Source organism: Hipposideros armiger, unplaced genomic scaffold (assembly GCF_001890085.2).
Source record: "Hipposideros armiger isolate ML-2016 unplaced genomic scaffold, ASM189008v1 scaffold_66, whole genome shotgun sequence".
Lineage (NCBI taxonomy): Eukaryota > Metazoa > Chordata > Mammalia > Chiroptera > Hipposideridae > Hipposideros > Hipposideros armiger.
Window position 1 is genome coordinate 3,321,712 of NW_017731416.1, and position 15,844 is coordinate 3,337,555.

The 15,844-nt window shown below is 45.6% G+C and overlaps 1 protein-coding gene across 1 annotated transcript; it reads right to left on the reverse strand.

Moving 5' to 3' along the window:
* Positions 1–5,387: 5,387 nt before the first annotated feature.
* Positions 5,388–13,410, reverse strand: IL4 (interleukin 4). Its single transcript, XM_019642180.1, has 4 exons — positions 13,250–13,410; positions 12,923–12,970; positions 7,759–7,887; positions 5,388–5,483 (listed from the first exon to the last, which is right to left on the reverse strand). Exons 1-4 carry the CDS (start codon positions 13,376–13,378, stop codon positions 5,388–5,390), a joined length of 402 nt encoding a protein of 133 aa, XP_019497725.1. The 5' UTR covers positions 13,379–13,410.
* Between the last annotated feature and the right edge of the window lie 2,434 nt (positions 13,411–15,844).

A 15,844-nucleotide genomic window follows, 5' to 3' on the forward strand; every position in this document is an offset into this window, starting at 1 on the left:
GAGACTACTGCTGGAAAGACTGAAGAATTAGATAGGAGGGTGCTGGGAGAGCAGGTGATGTCCACACCTGTGCCTGAGGCTGAACTGGTCCTGAGCCAGAGCAGCTACCCTCCGTCTGTCCTCAGCTGGCTCTCACAACTGTGACCAGTACCTCCACTGATGGGACATACGTCTCTCTTTTTTTTTTTTTTAGATTTAATTGGGGAATTGGGGTAAGGGGAATAGTGTTGGGGATTTGGGGAAGAGGAACGGCCAACTTGTCCTTCAATCTTAGGTGTGGAGGGCGCAGCTAGCTCAGCTCCAAGTCTAGTTGCCATCCCAACGACTAGCTGCCCGATGGTAGCTCGCAGCCACTCAGGTCAAGGTGCTGTGTTCAATCTTAGTTATGGGTGGGCATAGCCCACCATCCCATGCAGGAATCGAACCAGCAACCTTGTTGCTAAGAGCGCATGCTCCAACCACTGAGCATCTGGTTTTCTGTCGTCAGCTCAGGGCAGGGCAGCTCAGCTCAGTCTCAGCTCACTGGCCCTTGTGGGATTTGAACGGGCGACCCTGTTGCTCAGAGCTTGTGCTCTTAACCAACTGAGCCGCTCTGCCAGCCCCATCTCTACTTCTCTTTACTCCCATTGCCTAGCAGGTAGCCAGGTGTTCAGTCAGCACAGGAAACATCAAAACATGCTTGTGTTTGGTTGAACACTGACTATTGGAAACAAGAAAGGAACAGACAGACCACTTAGGGACTGAAAGCTGAACTAGGACGAAGTTGACAGGAAGGATGGATTAGAAGAGAAACACTTTCTTTTTTCTAAAATAGTATTTATTGGGGTGACATTGGTTAGTAATAATTATATAGGATTCAAGTGTACAATTCTATGATACATCATCTATGTATTGCATTGTGTGCTCACCACCCAGAGTCAGTTCTCCTTCCATCACCATATGTTTGACCCTCTTTTCCCTCTCCTACAACACCAGCCCCCCTTTTCCTCTGGTAACCACAAAACTGTTGTCTGTGTCTGTGAGTTTTGTTTGTTTGTTGCTTTCAGTTTTATATCCCACATGTGAGTGAAATCATATGGTTCTCAAATTTTTCTGTTTGACTTATTTAACTTAGCATGATATTCTCAAGATCTATTTATGCTGTCGCAAATGGCAGTCTTTTAGAGAGCCAAAGAGCGAATGCCTGAGTGCTCAAGGTGAAGGCCAGCTCAGGAAATGTGAGGCCTGGCCTCTAACTAGGAGGTTTTAATGGTCCACCTGAGAATGGAACTTGAACTTGTGCCAACAGATTGAACCAAGGCATCAGCCCTGTAACTGGTGGGACCCCTGCGTTGGCCTTTGTGGGAACTGAGAGCTAGCCTTGCATGCCGCCAGGCCCGCTGTGCCTTGCTCCTGGGTAAAGCTGTGCACTGTACTCTGCCCTAAAACCCCCTTCCTCAGGTGAATCGGGCACCCAGAAAGGCTGGCAGAGATAACATGTGCAGGACAGTGGGGAAAAGGACAGCAGGGTTCCTGGCAGGGACACAGCAATAGCAGCAGGAGAGCCCCTGATGCATTTTTATCAGAGCCCAGTATTTCTAACTGTGGCCCAAGAATGTTTCAATAAAAGACAGCCAGCCATAGATTTGAGCAAAATGTTTTTTCTTCATGCGTTTATTCAATAAGTATTTATTACCTGCTAATGCCATTTAGAGATGTCATATATTCATAGGTAACAGGCAGAGGTAGCAGAGAGCAGGGAGGGAGAGGGTCAGCCTCTGCTGTCCATGTCCCCTGTTCCAGGCACAGGCAAAAGGCATGTGCACTGAAGCGGGCATGGGCTGTGGCTGAGTTTCCTAAGTGAATGTGCACAAATGACAAGCATCTCAACTTTCACTCAATCCTCAAGTTTCTTCACTCATTCTTTTTATGTGCGTCCTCCTCAATTCATGTTCTCTCACTCCCTTGGTAAACATAAGGGCTTATTGGTGGGTGTATCTGTCCAGAGCCCAGTCTGGCAGTAAATAGAAATGTTAGCTGCATCTTAACCATTGAAACTCCCCTGGTGACAGGCCCGTCTGGAGCCTGCCTATGTCCTTCTGTGGCCCGTTCTAAATAGTTCTTCCCGACAGCCTTTCTTTTACCATCCTGGCCTCATACACAAACTGCAACCCGCAGCTCATATCCTGTGGCAGGCTACAGCTCACATTCGCCAGTGAATGCAAGCAAGTCTCAATCAAAGAAGAAAGGAAACTAGCATTTTCAGTGTGGCCTTCTAAGGCTCCATGACTCTCTTAGGTACTTGTTGTCCTTGGCATGCCGGTATTTCATGTGGGCAGGCTGAAACTGGCTGTGGTCAGGGCGAGACTTGAAGCTTTTGATTTTTTCCCCCCTTATTTTGAGGGGGTTAAAAAGATGTTACATGCTTGGGTATAATTTTAGTACTAGTATTAATTTTTGCCACATGTGTAAGCGAGGATGAAAAGAATGCTCATTCACTGTTACTAGATCCCTATTCTTGCAGAGCACGTCTTCAAAAGGCAAGTTTCAATGACTTGACACTTGTTATTTTTCCGCTTTAATTTTTTTTAAATAACAGCTTTGTTGGGATATAACTCATTTCATATCAAATTCATCCTTTTAAAGGATACAAGTCAGTGGATTTTAGTATAGTCACAGACTTGTGTAGCCATCACCACTATCTTATATAAGAACATTTCCATGTCCCCAGAAGAAACCCTGTATCCATTAGCATCACTCCCTTATTCCTAATCCCCCCAGCCCCTAGCAACCTGCACTCTACTTCTTGCCTCTATAATTTTGCCTTTCTGGACATTTCATATAAATGCAATCATAAATACCACACGTGGCCTTTTTGTGTCTGGCTTCTTTCACTCAGCATAATGTTTTCAGGGTTTACCCGCATTGTAGCGTGTGTCAGTACTTCATTTCTTTTTATTGCTAAATAATATGTCATGGTATGGACATACCACATTGTGTTTATCCAGTCATCAGTTGATTGACGCTTGAGTTATTTCTACTTTTTTGCTATTATGAATAATGCTGCTATGAACATTTGTGTAGAGGTTTTCGTGTGAACGTACGTTTTCAGTTCTCTTGGGTAGATACCTTGGAGTGGAATTGCCAGGTTGTGTAGTAACTCTCCTTAGCCTTTTGAGGAACTGCCACACTGTTTTCCAAAGTGGCTTCACCATTTTCCAATCCCACCAGCAACGTCTGAAGGTTCCAGTTTTTCCACATCTTCACCGACGTTTGTGATTGAGTGGTTTTTTTAGTTTTAGTGGGTCTTTTTTTTTTTCATTTTTAAGAATATTTTAGGGCTGGTGGAGTGGCTCAATTGGTTAAAAGTTCGCTCAAGAGTGTGAGCTCTGAGCAACAGGGTCACCGGTTCGATTCACGGCCCAAGCTGAGCTGCCGCTGAGCTGCCAATAGGTGGCAGGATGGCTCAGCTAAAAAAAAAAGAAAAAGGGAATATTTTACCTTTGTGTGCATGGTCACGTCACACACAGACTTAAAATGGAAAGCCAACAGTCTCCTGCCTTGCTTCTACCCATCCTTATTCTAAATCCCGTTCCCAACAAACCACCTTCCCTTTTTTTGTTTTTAGTTTTTCATTTTTCTGGTGGCTACTGTCATAATTCCAAAGATTTCTGGATTCACTCACTATTGGGTTTTTTTTCACTTTTATTTTGAAAACTTTCAAACAGTAGTACAATCAACCCCCATGTACCCATCCCCAGCTACAGCAATCAACTCATGACCAGTCTTGTCAACTATTTTTTTTTTTAAGATTTTTATTGGGGAATTGGGGAAGGGAACAGTGTTGGGGAATTGGGGAAAGGGAACATTATGTTTTTCCAGGACCCATCAGCTCCAAGTCAAGTTGTTGTCCTTCAATCTTAGTTGTGGAGGGCGCATCTCAGCTCCAAGTCCAGTCGCCACTTTCAATCTAGTTGCGGGGGGAGAGGGGGCACAGGCCACCATTCCATGCGGAAGTTGAACCTGCAACCTTGTTGTTAGGAGCACGTGCTCTCACCAGCTGAGCCCTCTGGCGGGCCCTCCACTATTTTTTGGTTTATCAACTTTAGCTATTGTATGTTGATTTCCTTAATGAAAAGTGAGGCTTTACCTCATTAATCTATCCCTTCCAAGTGTTTTATTGTAAATTATTTTTAGATCTTTTATTATTTCTGCAGTTAGGAATACATATTTAAATCTCTTGGTTTTTTGTTTTTTTTTAAAGATTTTTATTGGGGAATTGTGGGAAGGGAACAGCGTTGGGGAATCGGGGAAGGGGAACAGACAAGTTGTCCTTTTGTTCTTCAGTCTAGTTGTGGAGGACATGGCTTCACTGGCCCATGTTGGTATTATCATTGTGCTCTTCCCAGGTGAGGCAGTCGCTCGCCTGCCATTGGACGGCTGCTCACGCTGGCTCATGGCAGCTCAGGAAAACTCATGCCAGCTGCCTGCCACCCCCATTGCAGCCTACGCCGACGGCGGGACTCACGGCAGCCCAGCTCCAGGTCGAGCTGTTGTTCACCGTCTTAGCTGTAGAGGGCACAGCGTCACTGGCCCTCATGTGGGATCCGAACCGGGGCCCTGCTGCTCAGAGCTGGCGTCCCAAGACAACTCTTAACCAATGTGCCACTCAGCCGGCCCCTTTAAATCTCTTGTTCATTAACCTCAGACATCATTGCTTAACTGACCCCCTTGTCGAGTGAGCTGGGGCTATTAGTGTTCCACCTCTCTTTCTTTCCTTTTGCTTTTACCCCTCAACCATTTTCAGCTATACCTTTTATATACTGTCAGGTGGGTAGTGTTTATAGTCTGTTCTGTAATCACAATTAAGTCTTCTGTGCTTTGTTGGTTCTAAGACTTGAGAATCAAGAGAATTTACATTATTAGCACTTTAAATATTGTTCACTGCAGAGCCATGTAGTGTGCTAGAATTACATTTTACCCCCTCTAGACTCACTATAACAACCCTTGTGCTGATGAGAGAAGAGTGTTCTAAACACCCAGTTAATACCGTTTCAATTCTAAATTATTTGGTAGTCAGTAGGACTCATGGACCCACTTTGCAAGCTGTCTTTTTCTTATCGTTTACATCTTGTGTGGCCTTGTATTCCTTAATCATTTTTGTGCATTATGTCACCAGTTAGAGGGGGAACCCCTTGAGAGAGAAGCTATCTTTCCTTTTTTATTTCCACACTAGTTCCTTGGTACATAAATTGGTTTCCCCAAAAGTTGTCAAGTAAACAGCCAATGCTATTAAAGTGAAATCATGATGTCAGATTTTACATATACTTTATTTTATGATGATTTATAAATATATAAATATTTTTAAAATAAGGCTATTAAAAACTCATAAATTAAAATATTCAGCTTCAACTCTTTGCATATTTCTCTTGCATGATGCTCTTTAGTCTTTCCAAGAAGTTTTTCAAGGTGGTCATATTGTCTTTGTTCACAGGGCAATTGGTCTACAAAAGAAACATTTCATTAGTGTGCATTGCTAAATATTTGAGTCTTGCTGTCATTCCTGTCTACTTGAATCAAGCCTGCTGTGGCACTTGCCACCTGAACAGTTATCAGATCAGGGCCTCCTGTCTAGCTTGACTGGAGTCTGACTCTGCCACTAACTAGGCCAGTAGGATTTGCCTGTTTTCAGTGCATCCTACTTACTGTACCATCACTACGTGTCTGCCTTCGGGGGCGCCACAGTCTCTGGAGAGGTGTGTCACACACAGCTAGGTGCTGCTCAGGGGTGTAACATGAAGGTGGAGGCTCAGACCTGTACACTGCTTTCCTGGACCTTCTACAGGGCCACCTGGACTGCTGAGAGGGGTTCAGTCCCTTTGCCCTCCTGCCCATTAAACAGCAACACCACAGCTTGGCAGCACGCCAGGTGGAAAGGATTCCAGGTACCTGCCACCAGGCCACTGCTTCCATTTGAACCTCAGCTCTGCCCGTATATTAATTGCATTGCTTAGGACAAACTACTTTATTTGTAAAAGCTTCAGTTTCCGCCTTTGTAAAATGGGAACAGTAGTGCCAACTTCATATGATAATTAAGAGAATTAAAGGAGAGAATGAGTATAATGTCTGCTCCCTATTCCATTACCTTATCTTATAAATAAGATGACAGGGCCAGGGAGGGGATACATGGCGCTAGATAACATCCACTCTTGTTTCTCCCTCTTTCCTACTGGACTATTCCCATTGGTACCCCCACCTTGTAAGAACTTCCCTCACTCCACACCTGCCCTTCAGCTGTCGGTCTTGTTCGTTTCTCTGCAACCTAATAGCAAAACACCTCCAAAGACTTTTCTGTGCTTATTGCCCCTTCCTTTTCACTCCTCCCCACCCCGTTCTCTATGGAAGCCACTTCACTCAGGCTTTCCTTCCCACGTCCCATTTATATCAGCATCTCTGGTGTTCTCCATAATGCCAAACCCAACGGCTGTTCCCTGTCTTCATCTTACTTGACTCTTCAGTACATTTGACACAGGTGATCACTTCTTCCTTCTTAAAAGAGTTTATTCTCTTTCCTTCTGGGGCACCACACACTTCGATTTCCTCCTCCTTCACTGGCTACTTCTTGGTCTCTTGCTGGACCCTTCCCTTCCTGACCTCTATATGTTAGTGCCTCTGAACTCAGCCCTCAGATCTCTTCCTTTCTCTCTGTCATTCAGGTCTAGGACTTAAAATCTTTCTGAGGACACTTCATTTTATATCACAAGCTCTGACCTCTCCCCTAAGCTTCAGACTTTTAGAACAATCTTCTCAACATCTCCCCTTGGCCATCCAATAGATACCTCAAAGTTACCATGAACAAAACCGAACTTCCGATCTCCTGCTCACCCCAACCTTTCCATATCTGTAAACAGCAGCTACCATTACCTAAGTGGCTCAGTCCAGGAACCAAGTGGTCACCTTTTACTCTTACCTCACCTCTCACAATGGAGCTGTCAGCTATATTTTTAGTTATATCCCAAATCTAACAACCTCTACTGCTCTCAACCTTTTAAAACTACCATCACCTTCAGCCTGGATTGCTGCGTTAGCTGCCCCCAGGCCATGTTGCTTCTACGCTTACCCTGATTCAGTCCATTTACCACACAGTAGCCAGAGTGATGATTTTAAACCACAAAAATCAGACCGCAGCCCCTGCTCTGCTCCAGACCCAGTGGGTATTCCCCCCCATACTTGCGGTGGAACTCAAAGGCTCTGCACGAGCTGGTTTCCTACCAAAGTCCCCTTCGCTCACACTGATCCAGCCACACTGGCCTCTCTACTGATTTTGAACATACAAAGCTCATTTCCACCAGAGGGCCTTCGCACAGCCTTCCCCTCCGCCTGGAATGTTCTTTCCCCAGTTACCTATGTGGCCTGCTCCCTCACTGAATTTAAGTATCTGCTCAGATGATGTCACCAACTACTAAATCAGCCCTTTCCCCTATAACGCTTATATTCTCTATTCCAGTATTTTTCTTCATAGCACTTATTGCTGCCGGACATCATGACATGTTTGTTTGCTTGTCTAACTCCCCCACTAGAACATTCTGTGAGAGCAGGGACCCTGCCTTGTCTTTACTACAGTGTCCCCAGTGCCTAGAGCAGCACGTGGCACCAACAAAGCCTCAGCAGTACTTGCTGACAAACGAACAGGTTGATGAATGAAGGGTGCTGCTACCCAGGAGGAATAGAAGGGAGACTGCGTCCGCCAGGAGCCAAGCTGTCGGCACACCAGCTTACCATGTTGGCCATGCTGCTGAGGTTCCTGTCCAGTTTTTTCAGGGACCTACTGTTCAAGCACGTGTGGTGTTTGTAGATTTGCCGAAGCACCATCGTGGCCCTGCAGAAGACTTCATTCTCAGTTGTGTTCTAGAAAGAGAAATACCACGGCCGTGTACCAACTCTATTTTGAACATGGAACAGAGATTTTTCCTTCTGATTTCTTTTTTGCAGGAGGATGCATGGAGAAGGTAAGTTTGCTCAATTGCCGGTCAGGTATTCAAGGATTCCTGCCACATGAATGAAGGCTGCTTGTCACAGCCATAAACCTCTGTAAACAACCTCTCCCAGGTTCCTGCAAATGCAGCAGCCTTTTCCTCAGAAGCTCCCAATTTCTTTTCCCTTCTAGGGTTTTGCTAAAAGGGCATCTGAGTGAAGTCACCCAACTAAGCAAATGACAGAGTGGACATGTGAATGTAGAGCCACTTGTCTGTAGCCCAGGTCTGTTGGCCTGATGCCAGTTGTTCTTTCTGTGGAGGGTGCCTACATGAACTCATAGTCAAGAGTCTGCTCTCATTCCTAAGGTTTCCCTGGAAATCCTACATGCTTGTTGGATAAATGAATGAATGCCCATCTTTTGGCTTGGACAGTGCTGCTGGGGCCACACTCTCCATGTAGCCCTCCCCATGGGAGATGCGGAGTGTGTAGAAACTCAGGGTCCAGGTGAGGCGATCAGACATTTCCCCACAGCTAGAGGTGACTGCCAGGGTTAGGGCGAGGTGCCCCGGGAGTCTGGCCTTGGGAGATGGGGGACGCTTCTGAGAGAGGGTGCCATTGAGCTGGGCCTGGGACAAGGCTTCTGTCAGGGGCCTTTGACCTCGAATGTACATGGCCAGACCCTTGTTGGAATGCTGGCAGCTCTGATGTGGATCTGGCCATGTGGCTCTCCCTGGGGACTTTTGGGCCTTAGAAGAGGGCATGAACAAGCGGGGAAGCTTGCTGGGTGTGAACCTGGGAGAGGGGTGTGTCTCAGTGTGAACCAGGCCTGGCGTGTCCTCTCATTTCCACTGAAGAACAAAGTCATGGAGCCTGGGGACTGGTCTTAAGCTTGAGTCCCATCCAGCTCAGATAGAGCATCTCTACCCTCTACTAGGACATGCTCCAGTCCCTTGCCACTCAAAGGATGGCTCATGGAGCAGAGGCATGGGCACCACCTGGGAGCCAGTTAGCAATGCAGAATCTCAGGTCTTACCTCAGACCCACTGAATCACAAACGTGCATTAACAAGCTCGCCAGGGGGTTCTCATGAGAAGCACTGTCCAAGCAGCTTTTAAGTTCTTAGCAGTCACATATGTTTTCTGGTTGTCAAGGTAATATATGTTTACTATAAAAATAATGTATTCAACAAAAATGAATTCACTCGTTATTCCACTAGCCAGCGATAACTACTGTTGATGTTTTGGCAAATATCTTCCCAGGTTTTTAAAATATATATCTTTTCAAAATATAGATCAGCCATTGGTACTGATTTGTAACCGTTTCACACTTAACCTATAGTACAAGCATTTCTTAAGTCGTTCAATAGCATTTGGAACACGGGATTGAGAGCTCTATAGAACCCATGGCATATGTGTACCCTAATGGACCAATCCCCTATTATTGCAGTTTTTTCCTCTGTAAACAGTGTGTCAGTGAGTCATCTGTGTAAACCTGGTGTTTAGCTCATATTTCTCTAGGCTAAATTCTATAAGCACCAGACCCTCAGACTACAAAAGCTTCCCCTTTTCCCTGTGGGGCTTGATGGCCCATGGGTAGGGTCTTCGGAAGGACACACACATTTAATGAGCTGGCTGAGAGCCCTCCTGGGCCCTGGATTGTAGTTGGAAATTTAAGACTAGCCAGTATCTCTGGGCTCAGGGAGTCAGGAAACCTTTCATAAATCATGGTGCCTCTGGGGCTCTGGGGGTGAGCAGAGGTGGTAAGACCAAGGAGGAAGCAGAGGCTACCTGTGGGTGCAAATGTAGGAGACCCCGTGTGGCTGGAGGGAGAACAGTGAGGTTTAAAAGGGCCAGAGGAGAAGAGCCCTATCAAAACCTAAAGAGACTTTTCTGACACTCTGGCTTGAAGCCTAGAAATTAAACTGCCTCTTAGTTTTGCATATATGGCCATATAATATAGGAAAAAGCCCTGCAAAGATATTTGTCTAAGGACTTTCTAAAGGTAATTAGGATATAATAGGAACTGAAAAGAGTTTGAGTCAAATGAAAAAACTTTACAAACAACAACAACAACAACAACAAAAACTAATTCTAAAGGCCTTTTTAGCTAAGGGTCTTCAAGTTTTAGTTCCATTCGTATTGCAGCAACAGGATGACACCCCATCTCAACTGCTTTCAGCTGCTTATCCAGCTCTCTGCCTGTGTGTCTGCCACAGCTCAGGGACACGCTTTGATGACAGCCTAGCAGACCTCCAGTTCAGAACTGCTCAGGAAAAGAGACTCAAAAGGGAGGCCCAGGCCCAGGCCATAAGGAAGCCCATCCCTCATGGGAATGTCAAAATGGCCGATTTCTTCTGTGACAGTAACTCTATTAGCATTCTAACTTGGTTCTTTTTTTTTTTTTTTTTTTAAGCTGAGCCATCCTGCTACCTGTTGGCAGCTCAACGGCTGCTCAGCTCGGGCTGGACTTGAACCGCTGTTGCTCAGAGCTCAAACTCTTGAGCGAGTTCTTAACCAACTGAGCCACTCGGCCGGCCCTCTAACTTGGTTCTTGACCAGCTTCATTCAGGGCTATAAAAATACAGTCCTATTTGTGTTGTATCCATTATCCCCGCTTTTAGTCAGCCAGTGCTGTTTATAAAAATCCTCTATTTTCACTTCAAATAAATATTTGAGGGTTGGCGTAGAGCTCTCTGAAAAATCATAAACTTTAGCTCTCTTTGGTAGAAATATCTCCAACTAATGGCGCACCCAAGAAATCCTCTATAGACCAGCCTGCTTTCCTTGCTTTCCACTTCGCTGTTCCTCAAACCACCTTTATTTCATAGACACCCGGTATGCGTCGCGCATGAAGCCCAGGATTTAGAGCAGCACATTCTTGCCAGCAACTGCCCAGAGCAGGATGCTACCCAACTTGGAGATACAAGAATTCTTGGTCCCCAAAAGAAAGTTAATACAATGGATCTGGGAAAGATATTCCTCGTTGGGAACACAAAGAAGTAACTTTCCCTCCCACATACCACCTTTGTGGGTTTTGAAAAGCACAACCGTCCCTTGCTCTGAAATACCCTGATAAGTAAGCAGTGCTGAGTCTTTGAGGAAAAGAAAAGAACGGAAAAATGAGATTGATAATCCGGGAGGAACAGAAGCAGGTGGGGGAAAGGCGCCTGAGGCAGGTCAGTGTGAAGGAAGGCAGCGGGGACTTGTTTTAGGAGATGTCTACCTCTGTGGTGAGGGAAGTATGTGAGAACCCAATGAAAAGCAAGGCTAAGAGTGGGAGGAAGCCACATGGACAAGCCTGCACCTCCGCAAGAGTGAGGGGTGGCTGAGTCTCCTAGAGACAGCCAGAGTGGGGTGGCCTGGGCTTCGAGTCATGGAGGGTTTGATCATCTCCAACCGCTGGCCCCTCCCTCTTAGAATTATTGCTTCTCTGCAACTAGTTTTTGCCTGTAATCAAGAGTTATATCATCTTACAATAACACTTTCCACTAACTCAAGAGTTGGATTCCAACCAACTTTCAAAATCACTTTCATTTCTTCAGATGTGGAAACTGAGGCAGAAAGAGGTGTACAAATTGACCAAAGGCTACACAGCTGGTTAGTCGCAGGGCTGGGGCTGACACCACAGGCTGTGTCACCTTCAGACCCTCAGCACGTCCTGCGGGGCCCTGCCCTTGGCTTTGGGAGAGCCCACTCAGCAGTGTAGTCACCCTCTGGAGAGCCTAGAGCACAATGCAATGGGCTCCTGGCTATTTTATACACACATATAAAATATTAACATCGCATTAATATATAATTTTATATGTGTATAAAATCTCCAAGTCCTTCCGACCTACTGATGGACAGAGTCTGATACATGATGAGATTCTGAAGGACAAAATTATATACGTTCTTATATAATATATTATACATGTATTCTATATAATATTGTACAGAACTACATTACAATAGTATATATTATTATATATCAGACTCCTGGAATAATCTTTAGTGAAATGAGATATTCAGATAAAGACCTGAAGAACAGTTTTCTCACGAAGCAGGACGGGCCTGTTTTATGGCGTGGGTCCTGGGGTACGGACGGCCCTGCCCAGCTCACAGGACTTAACTCCTGGACAGGCTGCCCTCTCTGGTACGTGTGGAAAGCAGGTGGTTAGGAGACCACTGGTAAATTGAAGCTTTGGGTTTTTCATTCTCAGTTGTGTGTTTCCATGAAAACAGGAACTGATGTGCACAAAGCTATTGATATGGCTGCAGTCATGTGTTTGTCAGAGAAAATGCACTATCAGCTGTCAAATCTATCTCCTCCCACTGCAGATAGAGGGGCGGGGGTGAGACGGCACAGGAGGTGGAAAAGCAAGATGCCCGAGCAGCCTGAAGCAGGGATGTGTTGGACCCCACACCTGGCAGAATGGTCCGAACCAGGCTGGAGGGCAGTCGGCAGGACAGAGCAAGCCAAAGGTCTCTGGACAGCCGCCCCGGAGCCGGCGGGCTGCAGAAGAGGAGGGCTCTGGCAATACCTTCTCTGTCGCCGTAGGAAGTCTCTTAGACAAAATGAAAGCTCCCTCAACCTGTAATCTCAATATCTGCTTTTGTGAGAGTATTTGGTTTTTCGGAAATGTATGGGCCATAAAAATTCTCTCCTCCAACAAGCGTGTATTGAGTGCCTCCTATATTTCAGGTACTAGGCCGGGGCTGGATAAAATCCTAAAGAGCTCTGCCTTGACCAGGATCTAAGTTAGGATTACAAGATCCAAGCTGTCTATTACACATCTTCTACATCAAATGAAACCAGAAACACCAAAACATGTTTTGAAAGTAAAGATCAGAATTCTCATTATAGTTCATTTGGGCCTGTTCGCTTTCTGTTAAAAAAAAAAAAAAAAAGGTTTCTGTCCAAACACTTGTGGATGGTTCTCCTCTCCCAAGTCACCCATCTGCCAAAGCAGACCCGGGGCATTTCTTACCTTTGGGGCAGTCAAGACGTCTGCTACAGTCAGCTCCATGCACCAGTCCTTGGTCCAGGCAGGAACGAGAGAGCAAGAGACACAGTTACCTCCAACGGCACGGGGGACATCCTGCGGAGTACCTCTCACTCCCTCGAACTGAGAGCACTTCCTACAATCCCTCAGGGAGAGGAAAAGTGCCAAGCGAGAAGCCTCCGCTCTGCTCCCCATCCTGCCACCAACTACCAACTACCAACTTCTCTAGTAACGGTTATGTTCCTCGTAGTCTAAGAAATACCCACGGCATCACCCAACATCTGGAGAGATGGTGGCAGATAGCTTACTCACCTTTGGCACTGTGCGGAAGTTCAGCGTTTTGATGATCTCCTGTAAGATGAGCTTGTGTCCATGGATGAAGTTGCTGGTACATGCTAGTAGGCAGACCAGAACTGGGATCAGTTGGGAGGTGAGATGCATTAATAGGTCTCTATTTGCAATGACAATGTGAGACAATTAGTTTACCAGGAGAAGCTAACAATGCAATTCTGACAAAGTTATCTCTATATATAGATTTAAAATTGCTGAAACTGAGGGAAAATGAGTTTACATTGGAAATTTTCATTACACCAGGTTGGGGCCAATCAGCGCCTCTCTTCCAGGAGAAAAAAATGCCTCACAGAAACAGGTAAAATGTTCCTGTGAAATCAGACCAATAGGAAAATGAAACTTTTTTTTTTTAAATAAACTACAAAGTATCAGCATAGGAAATTACACCATAATTTGCTCTTTAGATTAATCTTATCAGCTTGGGGTTGTGCTGGCTTTTTGCTTTGAAGGAAGAGGCCACAGGTGTCCGAATTTTTGTAGTGTAATCCTCCTGGGGAAACACAGAGTAATATCAAGAAAGCTTGACTTGAATGGTATTTCAACCTGGCTTTTTCCAAGTATGGGTGGCATCTTGGAAACTTTTCTTTTGTGGAAGAGCTGACCTGGGGTTCTTTCTCTGGGTAGAAGGGAGGTAACGACACAGATCCTCTCCTGTCCTAGCTCTTGGGCAGGCCACTCTTCCAGGTCTGGGTCTTTGCTAAAGCACAGGTAACATCAGGTGGGGCTTAGTTTGGGTCCCAGCAGGTCCGTAGGTCTTTCACAGTAAGGAGGCCCTAGGCAAGTTAGGTCCATCCTAAGGTTTCAGGAATGGCCACTGTTTAAGTGGAACTTAATTAACTACATGCTCAGCTCATTAGGAAAAAGCCACAACCTGACTCATTTGCAAATCAGTTGTCTGTCAATGCTCCACCACCCGCCCTGCTGCTTTAGTCTAATTCCCAGGGACCTGGTGAGGTGCTTAGCACCTGCACTGCTCACTGGGGTGCCGCAGGACTCCTGTGCCCCAGCACAGCATGCCACTTCCTCCTTGAACCTTCCCTTCTCTTTCCTTTCTACTTCCCTCTCTTGGTTTCTGACCTTTCCCTCTGGAAGATGACACAGAAAAGAATCCTGCTAAGGCTGTTCCTGCATTTTGGGTCTTACTACAGTGCCTTGTGCTCTAGGAAGGAGAGGACCCGGGTGATTGTATGGGAAGGTCCTTCCACCATTTTTAGGATGTGTCCATGGACAGTGCTGCAAGTTTGCCAAACTCCATGCAATGACTCCTGACACCACTACGTGGAATTGGGTCAAATTTCACAGGTTAAGGACACAGCCTCCACAAGACTGCCCTCACTGAACACACCAGATGCAAATTTGGGGGTTTCAGTCCTTGCATATATTGTGACGTGATTACCTCAAGGCAACATCCACCATCTCGTATAGATACAACAAAAAACAGGAAAAGAAAAAGAGTTTTTTTCCTTCTGATGAGAACTCTAAGATCTACTCTTTTTTTTTTTTAAGATTTTATTGGGGAATTGGGGAAGGGAACAGACAAGTTGCTGTCTTTTTGTTCTTTAGTCTAGTTGTGGAGGACATTGCTTCACTGGCCCATGTTGGTATTGTGATCATTGCGCTCTTCCCCGGGTGAGGCAGATCAGTCTCTGGCCACTGGACAGCCACTCAAGGTGGCTCTTGGCAGCTCACGCCGGCTGCCGGCTGCCGGCTGCTCACGCTGGCTGCTGGCCACTCACAGTAGCTTACGGCAGCCCACTGCAGCCCCACTGCAGCCTATGCCATTGCCGGCAACTCACGGCAGCCCAGCTCTAGGTCGAGCTGTTATTCACCATCTTAGCTGTAGAGGGCGCAGCGTCACTGGCCCATGTGGGAACCGAACTGGCAGCCCTGCTGATCAGAGCTTGCACTCTCAAGCCAATTCTTAACCAATGAGCCACTTGGCTGGCCCAAAGATCTACTCCCTTAACAACTTTCCTCATATAGACCATACAGCAGTGCTAACTATAGCCATCGTGTTATACGTGGCATCTCAATGCTTTATCTTAGAACTGAAAGTTTGTAGTTTTTGACCACTTCGTCCACCTCTGGTAAACACAAATCTAATTTTTTTCCTATGACTTTGGTTTGTTTGTTTACTTGTTTTTAGATTCCACATATAAGTGAGATCATACAATATTTGTCTCTCTGTATGACTTACTTCACTTAGCATAATGTCCTCCAGGTCCATCCATGTTGTCACAAACGGCAGAACTTCCATTTTTATGGCTGAGTAATATTCCAGTGTGTGTGTGTGTGTGTGTGTGTGTGTGTGTGTGTGTGTGAGACATTTTCTTTATCCATTCATCCATCAGTTGACATTTAGGTTGTTTCCATGTCTTGACTATTGTAAATAATATTGCAATCAACATGGGGGTGCAGATATTTTTTCAAGTTAGTGTTTTTGTTTCCTTTGGATATGTATCCAGAAGTGGAATTGCTGGGTCATAGGGTGGTTCTATTTTTAGTATTATGAGGAAACTCCGTGCTGTTTCTCATAGTGGCTGCGCCAATTTACAA